This window comes from Falco peregrinus, chromosome 11 (assembly GCF_023634155.1).
Source record: "Falco peregrinus isolate bFalPer1 chromosome 11, bFalPer1.pri, whole genome shotgun sequence".
NCBI classification, from domain to species: Eukaryota; Metazoa; Chordata; class Aves; order Falconiformes; family Falconidae; genus Falco; species Falco peregrinus.
In genome coordinates this window covers 17,922,400-17,936,306 of record NC_073731.1, presented here as the reverse complement: position 1 = coordinate 17,936,306, position 13,907 = coordinate 17,922,400, and the positions used below count along the sequence as shown (strand labels likewise).

The following is a 13,907-nucleotide window of genomic DNA, read 5'->3' as shown; positions in this document are numbered from 1 at the left end:
CCGCCCCCCCTCTGCCCCCCTGTCCTTTTTTTGTGCACTCCGAGCTGAAAGGCTCCCCCGGCCGCCTGTCTGCAGGTCCGGGTGTCTCCAGAGAACGGTTAAGACATTTCAGGATTTGTTTTGTAGCTTTAAGTGAAAACAAAAACATAAACTCCTCGCCCTAAGCAGGCTGCAGCTCCTCCCCTCGAATCCGGAGTATATTGTAATGTGCTGAAAGAAGCCTTTATTTGCATGACTAACAGTATTTCAGCATTTTTCTTTTTTTTTCTTTTCTTTTTTTTTTCTTTTCCTTTTTTTTTTTTTTTATTAAAGTTTTACTTTGCCCCGAGCAGATTATTCAGCCATGAATTAACGAGAGGTAAATTCTAGACTTGTTTTTACTTGAAAATATAATTTTGAAATTTACCAGGGATTTAGGGGAAAACGTGCCTGGAATTTCTTGACCATTTCCAAACTAATTTGGACTTCCGATCTACCTTTGTGTTGCCCGAGTCCTCTCTCCCTCTTCCGACCTCCCCTTTTCTTGGGAAGTCCGAGCTAGGTTTACGTAAAGGCTTAGGAAGCGCCTGGGCATCCCCAAGAGGCTACCAGGGGATCTGGGAGAACCTCCCAGGGTGTGCGATCTTAGAGCAAGCCACTGATGGGTGACTTTAATGAATAAGCTGATGTACAATTACGTTCATACAACTTTGGTGCCCCTGAGGAAAAGCCGCGCGTGTGCTCTTAGAGAGCGCATAGGGGACGTTTGTGTCCCCCCCCGGGAGACCCCCTTGGCCGGGGCAGGAAAGAGTTTCCGCGTTGGGCTGCTGAGCGCCTTCGAACGGCGGATGCCCGCGTAGGGGTCGCAGGAGGGCATTTCTCCTCCGTTTCCCCCGCGGGAGGTGCCGCGGGGAAGGACACGGATGGCCCGAGGCAGCGCCCGCCCCGTCGGGGTTCGCCTCCCCCGCCCCGCGGCTTCTCCCAACGCGCGGCTCCGCGGCGGGGCCTCCCCACCGGCAGCCCCGCCGCCAGCACGAGTAGGGTGTTAAAAGAAAATAACGCCCGGCTGTATGAAACCGGAATGGACGAGAATTGCCGGGGGTGGAGGCGGGGGGCACACATACAATAGGGCTCCCGTGCTCCGCGTGGGTCGGAGAAGGGGGTCGTGTGATGGACCTAGTTCTTCCCTCACGCAGGCAGCTTTTAGAGGGGAGAAACATTCCCCAGGAGGGGACAAAAAGCTCCCCAGTGGCCGGCACCCTCGCACGGCTCTCACGCTTGAGCTCGGGCTGCCCTTCCCTCAGACGCACACACACACACACACCGGCCCCGAGGCAGCAGAGGCCTTTACAGGGAAACAGCCCGGCCCTTCCAGCCACCGCGGGTTTGGGCAGAGGGGAGACCTTCCATGTCGGTACATTGTTTCTAAGCCCAGTATTTCTGCTCCTGGTTGGTAGGGGTGTCGTCCTCATCCTGCTTTATTTTTAACGGAGTTCAATACCTGAAAGGACTTAAAGGCGTGAAAGTTTGGGATTTTATTTTCTTTCTTTTCCTTCATTTTCGTGTCTCGAAGCTGCAGCTAGAAGGCATCAAGCCTGCAGCAATGATTTATCCCAGCTGAGCCTTACACTGATAGGTTTGGATTTTTCTTCCCTCATATTCTGCTTTCAGAAGATCGCCCTATCGTGCTGTGGCGGTTGGGGGAGGCCAGAGATCACCTTTAGCCTCCCCCCACCCCTACCTGCCCTCAGGCCCCAGCCTCCCAGGCAGGGCCCTTGCTCCTTATGCCGTTTGTCACAAGCCCCCATCCCCAAAAAGTTACCCCTTTGGCTGGAGAGCCAGCTCACGTCGGGGAGCGAGCTGCCCCGGGGTGCTGGCCTTCCCCCCGGCGCCGCCGGCCTTTGTGCGGGGGATCGGGACGGGGACACACAAACACACACACACACACACACACACACACACGCACATCCAGGGGGACCGCAATGCCTGCGCGGTTTCGGGGTGCCAAGGGTGCAGCTAATGATATGCCGTTTCAAAGCCGGGCTCCGTACTGGATAAATGATGTTGTTTTAGGATTTGCATTAAAAACCTGAATGGCTGATTGAGGTGTAAATCTATGAAAAGCTCCGTTTAAGCCCTCTCACCCACTAAGTCCATCTGCCCCGGGAAGATAGGGCCTATCGAGCCCCGCCAAACTGGGGGGCTGCCTCCTCCCTGCCCCTGGCCGAGCGTTATCGACAGCCCCTCTCCAGCATTAGTTTATTATCCGCGCCTAGCTCGGCCGTTGATTAAGATGAAATTACTCGGAAGCTGAAGTGCGTTTGATCAATACTGAAGCGAAAGCCGGCGGACGGGAGGCAGATGGCCGGAGCCCGGTAGCACACGGCGCTGCCTCCCCGGGAGCCGGCCCCGCTGCCCCGGCCTGCGCCGGCCCGCGCAGCCTCCCGCCCCCGGCGCCCCGCCCGTCGGAAGTCGGGCCGAGACCAGCCGGTTCCGGCAGCACTTTGAGGCCGGTGGTCTCCCGCTCCCCCGCGCCGCCCACCGCCCCGCCGGGGGGTGACACCGCTGCCTCCCTCCCAGAGGAGCTGCGGTTTGCGGCTCCACCGGCGGGCGCGCACCCCGACGCGGGGGTCCGGAGACCCTCGAAGTCACCTGCCCGCCGCCCGCCCTCCCCGCTGCCGCTGCCCGGGGGCCGGCGGGGCCCTTTGGCGTGGCTGGGTGTCCTTTGTCTGTCTGCTGGGCCGCGGCTGCTGCCGGCCTGCCGCGGCCAGGCGTGGGCTTCGATCATCCCCAGCTCCCCCTGCCCGATCAATTACAGCCGCCTTTTCGAGGGACTTGAATCCGCTTGCCCGTTGCCCTTAATTTTTAGCATACCCGGATGAGGTTACTGCCCCGGCCCGAAGTGAAAAGAAATGTGGACGTTGGTGCCCTGGTATTGCTCTGATTTCTTCGGTTAGCTGAGCACAACTTTCTATTCGTGTTTATTCATGCAGTTTCTTATTGAGCTCCACATCGCGCTGGCCTGGATTCCGCGTGTGGGGAGACGACAGGCGAGCGCTGCCCTTCTCCAGCGCGCGCACACACGCACACGGGTGTGCGGGCTGACACGCGCACGCACGCACACACGCACCCTCTAGTCCAAAAGACGGTGGGCACCCATGGCACCTGTAACCCCATCACCACCCAGCAGAGAGCCCCGACACAAAAGTTTGTGAAAGGTGTATAAAAAAAGGGGGAAATGAACCGAGCCACCCGGCTGCAAACTGAGATGGAGAAAGCGGGGGGGGTGGGGGGGTGGGGTGGGGGTGGCGACGGGGCGACGAGGTGAAAAGAGTTGGGAAGTGAAAGTACCCAGGATGTTACCGATGATGGTGCTAAATATTCTCTTCTGGCACGGTAACGACAAAAGGCAGGGGCTGTCGGGATAGAGCAATGATTAAATGATACTGAAGGGATTTGTGTTGCTGTGTCTGGGGGAGGGACGGCTGCGAGGTTTTGTTTTCCGCGCTGTTCTTTTTTTTTTATTTTGGAAGCAAGGTGTTTTCAGACCAGGAGGCTTCAAAGTGGCTCAGCACCTCGCGATCTGCAAGAGAAGAAAGATGCAAAAGAGTAACGAAAAAATAAAGGGTAGCTGTAAATGTCTGGTTAGAATCGCCTGGCTGTAAGCGAGATGAAGTGGTAGAATCGGCTTTCCCTGCGGCAGGCAGGTCCTTTGCCGAACAGGTAGAAAAAGAAAGAAGAAAACTACACTGGAAGTCAAGATTTACAATATCTAAAGCCAGGCTGCGACTGACTTTAATTCCAGTCCTGGCTATTAGAGGGAGATTTAACCCTACTGCAAATATTTGCGCTTCCCCCCCCCCCCCCCCCGAAACATCATGAGGGGAAGTTCATTTAATAATAAGGTCAATTAAAGAGTATTTTTCAATGAGCGGAGGAAAAATTGCTTTCCTACTGGAATAACCTCTCCAGCAATATCTGGGAACAACAAAGTAGTGCGGCGGTTTACCAGAACACGCTGATTTCTACGCGGGCCTGGAGGAGTGCATGTGTTTGCGTGGCTGTGTGTACATGTGTGCACGGGTGAGCACACACGTCCACGCAGCGTGGCTGTGTGCACCCGCTGGTGGGATGGAGTGAATGTATATAACGTCCACACGCGCTCGCATATATATGTGGACGCACATATACGTCGACATACGCATGTTTTCAGATTAAAGCAGCTCTTGTAATATCTTGTAGAACAGTGAATATTCCCTTTTAATATCTAAATAGGTCAGTAATATAGTTCAATAACATTGGAGGTGTCTGTATATTCTCTCCCTTCAGTCTGTGATAAAACATTCTTTAAGACTATTGGGATTTTCCACTGTAATTCTATTAAATAGTAATTGAAGGGTCGCGAGAGGCTATGATACAGGATCAGCAGTGTGTAAGCCATCCGTTTGAACTTTAATTTGGAATCATAGGCAGATGGGATCACGGCCTCTTTGTGGTGCTTGCAGATTTAAAACTAGCCGGCACATGGAGGGGGAAAAAAACCCAACCCTGCAATGCAGATTCATTCATTAAACATGAAAGGTTAGCGCTAGAGAGGATAAACGTTTAGACGTTTAGGTAAATACAGAAATAAACTTCCCTCCCCTCCCTCCCCTCCTACCATAACCCCCAACTATCTTAGTTACTGTTTTTCTATTGTTATTACAACTAACTGTCCTTTATATCCCCAGTGGGGATAAGGGTACCTGAATGACTGACTTATACCTGCATCACAGTCTATCTGTGAAACTTTTATTCCGCTGGCAGCCAGGGGGGAAGGCAGCTTTATTTATTTATTTACCCTTTCACTGCCTCTTCCTTGCGCCTTCTTGGACCATTTAAAAAAACCTCCCTTGGCAGGATGGCCGGAGCCAAGCCCCGCTGTATCGTTGGGGACACGGCGGGGAAGGGGCGAGCTGTTTTCAGTTTAAGGGGGGGAGGACGGGGGGACACGACAATGTGTGGTACGAATCGATCTGCCTGAGCCGAGGGGCGAGCGACACCAGCCACGTTCTGCGGGAGGAGCCGTGGGTGCTTGCCGCTGCGCGTCGCGGGGAGCCGCTGAGAGCGGCCGGGGCGGCGGGCGCGCGCGGGAACGGGAGCGGGTGCGGGCCGGTGGGTGCGTGTCCGTGGCTGTGAGCTGGTGAACTCTGAGGCCCGAGGACGTTGTAGTTCCACCTTATCTGAAAACAAAAGACTTTCCGACTGCGAGGATCAAATCCGCCCCCCCCCCCCCCCCCGCTTCCTCGCCTGTATCGTATTAAAAAGGAGCTTTCATTGTTTATTTCTAAATATTTGTGAAGCAGACAGTGTATGGGTTAACCTAATTAACACATCCATACTGTATATTCGTGGACCAAACGGTACGGCGACTTTCTAATGCGATGGTTGAATGTGATAGTCATTTCTGTGTTACAGGAGATTACAGCAACACTGGAGCATTTCCAGATTGTAGATGGTTTTAGATGTTGAATTTCCAGATGAGTATTTACCATCATAACTAATTTAAGACCATTATTAAATAGAAATTCTCAGCAGGGCTCTTTAATGATGGAACACGTTACTAATTACAGAGTTTACGCTCTGTTTTGGCTAAGCAGTCTAGAGGGATGGGATTGTGCTCTGCATGCAAAGCCAATATTACTAACGAGGAGGCATCATACCCCTAACATTTCAATCATATTATTAAAGAAAGCCACTTCTCGCCTTATCTGCACAAGGAGATAGCAAGAGCATTTTGTTTACCGGGCTCCCGAGCTCTGGAAATAGCTGGAATAGAGCGCGGGATCCCTCCCCTGCCTCCCCCTGCTCCCAGAGCTCTGGCCTCGGCAGTCGGCCGGCAGCAGAGCCGTGCGAGCGGGCCGCCCCCACCGCCCGCCGCCCGCCGCGGCCCCGGGGCTCGGTCCCTGCCGCCTCCGCCCCGCCGCCCCCGGCGGCCGCAGCGAGCAGCCTCTGCCCGGCACTGCGCGCCGGGGGGAGCGCGACAGCGGGGGCTGAAGTGGTGAGAGCAGCTGGGGAGCCTTCCCCGCTCCCCCCGAAAGTCACGGGCACAGATGCACGCACACCGGGCAGCTACACGGCACTGGCGTGCGCGGGTCCACACGCCCGTGGAAGTAAAGGGCACGCAGAGATTCTGGTGCCCCTCGGCTCCCCCACCCCTCCATCCCCTGGGAGACCACGTCCCGGGAAGCGGCCTGCGCGTTTCCCCCGGAGGACCTCGACGATCGCGTCGAAGCCCGAGGAGGCAGATCCGCGCCACGAGGTTTGTAACAAACTGGGCAGAGGTGAGACGGGCTGCGGGAAGGGGGGCCGCCGCCCCCGCGCCCCCCGCCCCGGTAGGAGCGGGGGAAGGGGGACCCCAGGGCGGCCCCGGCCCGGCGGCTGGCTGAGCCCCTGCTCCCCCGGGTCACCCCGCACGTGCAGGGCTGGCACTCGCCTGCCCTCGCCGTTTCTCTGGGAATACAATAGCCCTGGAGACGGAAGGAGGCAAAGGAGATCCATGGCTTATTTACTCATCTCGAGATGTGGGCCACCTAAAATTACATTTAGTTTTCCTGACAATGGCAATTTTCCTCTTACACACCCACTTCCCGGCCCACCTCCTCCCTCTCTCCAGGTTACGGAGCACGCTGTTGCGTTCAGACCTGGTGTCACTACTGCGTTTTCGTTGCCCTTGAAAGGGCGACAGACGGTTCTCAGCCTATTTTCATTCTCGCTATCCATTGATGTATTTGATCTGGGCGATTAATAAGTACTGAAGACAGGTTGGCAATAACCTGCTATTATGTTCAGTGGCGGTTTTGCTCGAGTAAAGACTTTTTGGATTGGCTCGCTCTGCCTGTCTTAAAAAGGCTCAGGATCTCTTCTCTCTACAGATAGCCAAAAGCATGCACATGTGTGGAGGGAGAGAAAAACACATTTCCTCTTTATACATACGTATGTATTTGCAAGAGCAGTGGCATATTTTCCATTATACCCCCCCCCCCCCCCGCGCCCCCTCCCCCCCCCTCCAACCTGGCCTTATGGAACACGAAAATCGAGGAGGCAACAAGAATACAGGCCAATGGTCAAAGGCTCGAAAGGTTTCCCCCTCTCCTTCTCTTTTAAAGAACCCTCTCATGCCATCTAAACAACAATCTCAACATTAAAAAATCTTCGGATGGATTTGAGGGAAATTAGATTGTCTCCCCCCACTGTGTGCTTGTGAGCGAGTCAGGCTGTGTTAACTGTTCTAAATGGATTCTCTTGGTTTGTCTACTTATGTGTTTTACTGCAGCGTGTCGTGTTCGATAACGTGGGATGTGGCACTCGGTGTAAATCCGGCCGCTTTTCTGGGGCCTCGCCGCTTCCCGGTGCCCAGGAACTTCCCCCGGGGCGGCCGGGCCGCCCCCTCGGGCCCAGGACGGGCACCCACTCCCAGCCGCGCCGGGGCGCCCCGCACAGCGTGGCTTCTCCGGGACTGCGACTACCCAATCCCGCAGGCTCAGCGGGGCGGAGGGCGAGTCCCGCAGGTCGACGTGCCTCCCCTCGGGCCGGCCGGCCGAGACCCTCTCCCGCAACTGCCCCGCTCCCGCCGCCGCGGAGCCGGCCCCCGCGGGGGGACGGGTGCCCTGCGCGCCCGGGGCTGCCGAGCCGCCTCCCCTCGGCCGGGCAGCGCGGGGGCTGCGGGGGGCCGGGGGCGCCGGGCCGGGCTCGGTGCGGGGAAGCCGCCCCGCTCTGACCGCCCCCCCGCCAGGCGGGCCCTGCCGAGCCGTGCCGAGCCGTGCCGAGCCGAGCCGAGCCGAGCCGAGTCGAGCCGAGCCGTGCCGTGCCGTGCCGCTGGCCGTGGGTGCGGGGCGAGCAGAGCAGTGCCCCCTCCACGGCGGGTCCTTCCCGCCCCCCGGCGTCCCGGGCGCCGTGTCCCCCGCCGCGCCGTGCTCCCCGCCGGCGGCGGCAGCGCCTCAGCCCGTTTGGAAACTGACTCATTCTGTAAATAATCTTTGACGTCCCCACAAAGCCGCCCTTCGAGAGGAGTTTATTAGCACGGAGCCATTAAAACAGATGTCATGTTAGCTTCCCTGTGACATTTGGGTGACACATCTCTCCCGATGAATCGCTAATTGTCTTCCCGCCCGCAGTAAACATCCCGCTCCATTGTCTGCGCTCAAGAGAGTTTCTGCCGCAAAATACGGTCCCGGGCGGCGGCGGGACCTCGCCGTGCGCCGCCCCGGCCCCGCGTCCCGGCCCCCTCGGCCGCACGGCGAGGTCTCGCCCGCCCCTGGCCTCCCTCCTGCCGCTGCTGCCCCGGCCCCCTCCCCGCACCTGGCGTGCGGCAGGCCCGGCCCGACAGCCCGCTGCTCCGGCCGCTGCCCCCGGCGCTGCGCCCCGGGCTGGGGGCGCACCGCTCCCGCCGCGGGCCCGGGCCCTGCCCCGCAGCACCCCCGGGCCCGGCCCGTCTCCTTCCCGCCGGGTCCCGGGGCGCCGTGCGGGAGCGCGACCCGCCCGCCGCCTCCCTCCTCCTCCGGGCGCGACACAGTTCCCCAGCTCCTCCGAAATGTTTATTTTGCCGGGAACAAAAGGGGTGTGTGGCGGGGTGCGGGGAGGCTGCCCATCTCCAGCAGAGCCCAGCACGGCGGTGACACGTCGTTCTCGGAGGTAAGCAGGGGTGCGCAGCGCCGAGCCTGCTCCTCCGTACCCCCGGTGGCGGCACCCGGGGGACACTGCCTGAGCGCTTGGAGAGGGTGAGACAGGGCAGCCCTAAAGCAGAGCTTTGCAGCTGAGTGGCTGACTTGAGTCCGTCTTACCTATGCACGTAGGGTTTCATATTCATAGCCGTTGTCTGTACGTTGATACATAATCTCTTGCCCTTGTTAATTCTCAATAGATGCAGAGATAACTAATCCTCCCGGCTAGATAGACACGGGCAGATTACGTGAGTGCAATCTATCTACCTATCTGCCTGTATATCCGCACGCACATATAGACACGCACCGGCAGACGTAAAGCGATTTAACAGGGTTTTCTTCCACAGGAGTACATGGAGGTGGGCAGATGCGGAGTCCGACGCCTTGCCTACCAGATGCAGAAATATTTGGTGAGAATAAACATATACATACCGCTCACATATTCGAGGCTACCTGGTGTTACATTTTTTTATGTACTGCACCCACTTTCTCTCCCTCTCCTCCACAGCGTGCTCGAGTTTTGCACAAACACATACGAGCTTTTCTTTGAGGGGAAAATTAGGGAAAGAGGGAGAAGGAGGCGAAAGACTGGGTAAATCCGGAGTCTTCACAAAAAACCCCAAGCCCCACACCAAAACAGCACTTGAAATTATTTAGCTGCTGGATAAAGACACCTATTTTGGCATCAACTGAGACATTATTTTGATTACCCAAAAGCGTACCCGTCCTTAACGCCAGTCAGCATTTGTAAGCGAGAGTTACCTGGGCTCTGCTTTGTTCTGATTTTTAGCAAGAGATGTTTTATGGATGGCAATAGCAAAACAAAGCGGTCTTGGGATGCCTGCTACATCTCGCCCCGAGTGTGCTCAGCCCCTGCCGGCCCCCAGCCCGGGAGTGCTCAGCCCCCTCTCCCCAGTGAAGCCGGGGGCGATGATGCCCGGGGATGGGGGGGGGGGGGGGGGGATGGGGGGGGGGGGCAGCGCCCAGCCCCTCCGGCTGCTCCAGCAGAGTTTGTGGATGGGGCTGGGTACCTGCAGGCCCCCGCGGGGGGATCGCCCCGCAGGCGCTAGGGGAGGGGCTGGGCCCCCCGCCAGCCCCCGGCCCCCGGCCGGCCCGCCGGCCCCCGGGAGCGGCCCCCGCGGGCAGCGCAGCCCGCCAGCCGCAGCGCTGCGCCAACGGGAACCCTGCCCCCGGCGCGGGGGGGTTCACATGCCACCTCACTACTCCTCGGTGAATATTAAACATCATTGTCTTACAAATGAGGAGAAACCGCTACCGTCAGAATAATAATAAACTACTTCTTGAAACCCCGAGTCTTTCATAGCGGGGTCGTCAGAGGCGACGAAGCTCTTAGCTCTAAAATCGGATTCCTCCCACCTGCGACTTCCCCGTGTCCTGATGTCCTGAAACTGTCCGTCCTGTTCGTAATCTTTGTTCTACTGCTAGCGATACAATACACACTGGTCCCCGTAAGAGTGATCGCGGATCAGTTACTCCTGCGGGGACTCTTCCCCCCAAAAGGCTGTCTTCACCCCGCTCCTGCCCTTCCGACGAGCAAGTTGTCTCCTTGCCCGGGAACTGTAATTTTCGGGGAGGGGGACGGGACTTTGCCACTGAGCCTGTGTCAGAAGAGGAAGGTAGCTCCTTCCCAAGATTTTTCCCTCCGGGCTAATGACTGTCCTATATCAGTGAAGTCGCTAAGACTTGTTTTTGTCTGCGGGTCCAGAGCAAATGTGGAAGAATCCTTGAATTTTACACCTCTCTGCTGCGGCTGTGAATGAGTCAGTCGCTCACTCGAGAATTACCGTGTATCGGAGGGGAAGCAGCTCCCTGCAGAGAAATCGGGATCATGTATTAGGGAACAGCTTCCCGAGCTGTATTGTTCAGACTGATGCTTATTTCTCGTATTACAAAATCAAGGTACTCCTCGGTCTCATGCAACATCCTCTCGCTGCATCTCGAGAAGGGCGAGAAAAGTCAGAAGAAGTGACGCTGACAGGTCGGAAAATGCAGGCAGGAAACAAGCCGCATCCCCTCTCCAAAATAAAAACCCTCTCACCAAAATAAAGCAACCGAATAAACCACAAATCTATACGTAATCAATACTGATCTGGAACCAATCTGTTCCTCCCCGGCTGCATGCAGATCCCAGGGCTGCAAGTGCTTGTGATTACAGAGAGTAGGAGGGTCATTTTCTAACAAGGGTGCTCACTGTATCTGAGCTCCAAATTATCCCGAGAGGACAGATGGCCCTTCTGATCTTATAATGAGAGCAGGGAGTGATTATCAGTCTGAACCAAAAAATGATGCTCTGCTGACATATTTTCACAGTTCTGAAATCTGTGCTTGCACTTCTGCCTCGCTTCATATCCCTCTTCCTTTAATTTAGGCATCGTTCGGGATTTCGGAGGGCTGTGTGAAATCCGTTCATTTATCTCTGTGCGTCTCTGCCTTTCTCCCCATGTATCTATCTAGGACGTGTACAGACACAAAACAAAGGAAAGCAAAAGGTCACTTCACAGGAACTCTTAAGCCAAATCACGCTTGGCAAAATATTTATATATAAATATATTTGCCAATAATTAAGAAGCCCAGCTGCCTCCCGGATGCCTAGACTTTATGTTTGCTTGTTGGCAGTTTTCTGGAGCTGTTGCATTCCATCTTTGCAATTACTGCGATACGTGGTGAGTCAGCCCAGACCCGAGCTCCCTTTGAAAAAAGTTCATGTATGTACATATTTGGGTTTTGTATTCACGCTGTGACCTCTTTTTCTCTCCCCCCCTCCCCCCCCCTCCCCCCCCCCCCCAAGGGAACTGTAGCAGAGAGCAGAATCCCATGTGGGAGAGAAATACTATCACGATGGCCGAGTAAATGTAAAGGTAAATCCTTTCGTTTGCAAATTACTGCGACTTTTCAGCCTAAAAGCAGTGTCAGTTCACCTCTGTCTTGCGCAGAAAGTGTGACAGAGAAGGAGGCCCAGGGAAGTTTCCAAAATATCTCTGGTGACTGGCAGCAGTCAGAGCTCCATCCATCCCTCTGTTCCAGTCCCTCATAGGTGAACTTGCAATTGCAGAGAAATTTGGTCAGTACAAACAAATTAAATCGGGGAACTGTTCAGTGGTTACACAGTCATTTCATTCTCTTATTTGCACTGCAATATTGCATTACCCTCTAATTGTCACATATACTTTTCACTCTCCAAATATGAAAGACAAATACTGAATCCATTTGAAGTTGCACCGCTTGCCGGGCACCGGCTGGCCCAGCTCAGCCTTTTCAGCGAGTTCTTGCTGCCATCTACTGGTCCCGCAGCTCTGAGCCAGCCCCTCACCCCCCAAACTTTCTTCCATTTTCGCAGCCGAGAAGGTCTACGGCAAACAGCCGGAAAAGCAGCTGATAGGAAAAGTCGTGGTAATGTCGCCAGGGGCACTGGGAGGTCGCCACGCCATCCCCTTTAAGCATAGAGAATAACTCCTCTTTTCTTCACTGGAGCTATACTCACTCCTTGGAGCCAAGCACGTGCATGTATCTTTGCAGACGCAGCTTTAGATGTAAAGTGATTTTGTACAAGGAAGGCACTTATGTCATATCTTGGTGCTAAGAGATTCCAATTATATATTCTTTGAAGAAAAAACACTTGTTCTGCTGGAAAAAAAATGCTTTAGATATCCTATATCATCATATTTAAATACAGTTGTTGCCCAAGTGTTCCCTAGCCCCTTTTCCCTCTTCAATACCCATCTGAATTTCACCCCTGAGCAGTGGCAGGAGGTGTGCCACACTACATAACAGCAGCATGGCTTCATCTGCATTTTGTCAACACTTCCTCTAGAAAGTACTTTGTTTTCATAGCAGAAGCATTTTCCCTGAGGTATCATCTCATGCTATTGTCTGTTTATTTCCAAATGACTGCTGATTTGAAATAATGACACCATCTAGTAATTTTATCCCATGAAACACACACCACACACATAAACAACTTCTTGAAGGAATGTGTGGTTATGAGACATGGATAGAGTAATGCTGTTTCTACCTCTAGGTTGCGTGGGCCAGATCCACTGAGGGCTTAACTATCACTTAACTCCACTAAATCTCCCAGGTCCCTACGATTCCCCTGGTGAAGCCTCCACAACACCCACACTGCAGGTGCACAGTGTATAGCAGCTCTCCGTGTTCTGAGGGCACTAAGAAGCAGATACCTCAGGTCAAGCATCCCTTCCCAGAGCCCACCTGCAGGGCTGCACTCAGGGGCACTGATTTGTCCTCTTAAAAATACTGCCACCTTCGTGGCCTCGTGGGATGTGAGAAACTTGGGTATTGATTCTTACTCCAAACCAGGCAGGATGTAATCACAGTTAACCATAGAAACCCTTTCTTCTTCCATGTGACAGAAGTCCAAATGAAGGAAAGGGTTTTTGACTAAGAGCGCTGATTGGATGGGCCACATCCCTCTAGAGCAGTGACTTAGGCAAAGTCCTAATTCCTTTAACGCCTTAGGTTTTATCTTTTGGAGACAGGTTTCTGAGGTAGCCTTTCTGAGTTGCCTTACCTTCTCTATTCATAATTCTGCCTAATTTAGCCATCCCCTGGCTCCAAGTCACAGCCTCTGGCACACCTGCCATTTGGCACCAGGGATCTCCGCATAACTGGTTTAAGAACCTGAAGTTTCAAACTCCACTAGGCAAGAGAACACCAACAATGCAGGTGATGCAATGCTGAGAGTTTAAGTTGCCCGTGTCTTACTCTGAAAAGCCAAAGTTAGGCAGCATGGTCTCCAGGCAAGGAAACAGAGACTCAGAGAGGAAACACCACGCTTCCCATCATACAGCTGATCAAGGAATAAAGCCCCAACCTGCGGATTCCCATATGGCCTTGATTTCTTCACTGTCTGACAGAGCTTACAGGCCTTTTTAAGGATATGCTATGACTTATAATGTGTATTTTGAAACTGCAGATTTTTAAAGTAAGACTAAAGGCATTTACAATGCGTCATGAAACACAGACGCCCTGGCGGTCCCCTCCCACCCTCCCCTACACACTGCCGATTTTGACAAATGGCTTCAACGAGATCTGAGCAGAGGGGTGGGCTGCTGAGAAGTATCTGAGGTATTGACAAGCAGATCAAGGCCTTCACAAACTGGCAGAGGGGCATATCCATCTCTCCAAGATCTCAGAGTGTCACTCCACCTTTCAAGTGCTGCTTGTTTCTGATTAAGCAATATGGTG

General features: G+C 54.6%; 1 protein-coding gene across 1 annotated transcript; it reads left to right on the top strand.

The window, feature by feature from the left end:
- The first annotated feature begins 2,857 nt into the window (after window positions 1-2,857).
- On the top strand, window positions 2,858-9,588 carry LOC129785325 (translation initiation factor IF-2-like). Its single transcript, XM_055816473.1, has 3 exons — window positions 2,858-2,911; window positions 5,834-6,280; window positions 9,029-9,588. Exons 1-3 carry the CDS (start codon window positions 2,858-2,860, stop codon window positions 9,275-9,277), a joined length of 750 nt encoding a protein of 249 aa, XP_055672448.1. The 3' UTR covers window positions 9,278-9,588.
- Window positions 9,589-13,907: the final 4,319 nt, after the last annotated feature.

Bases quoted from the DNA above. Each gene is read 5' to 3' on its own strand.
- LOC129785325 (XM_055816473.1), top strand. From the start codon at position 2,858: ATGAGGTTACTGCCCCGGCCCGAAGTGAAAAGAAATGTGGACGTTGGT. The intron at 2,912-5,833 runs GTATTGCTCTGA...CCCTGCTCCCAG, and splicing joins ATGTGGACGTTGGTGCCCTG to AGCTCTGGCCTCGGCAGTCG. The intron at 6,281-9,028 runs GTTTGTAACAAA...TTTCTTCCACAG, and splicing joins AGGCAGATCCGCGCCACGAG to GAGTACATGGAGGTGGGCAG.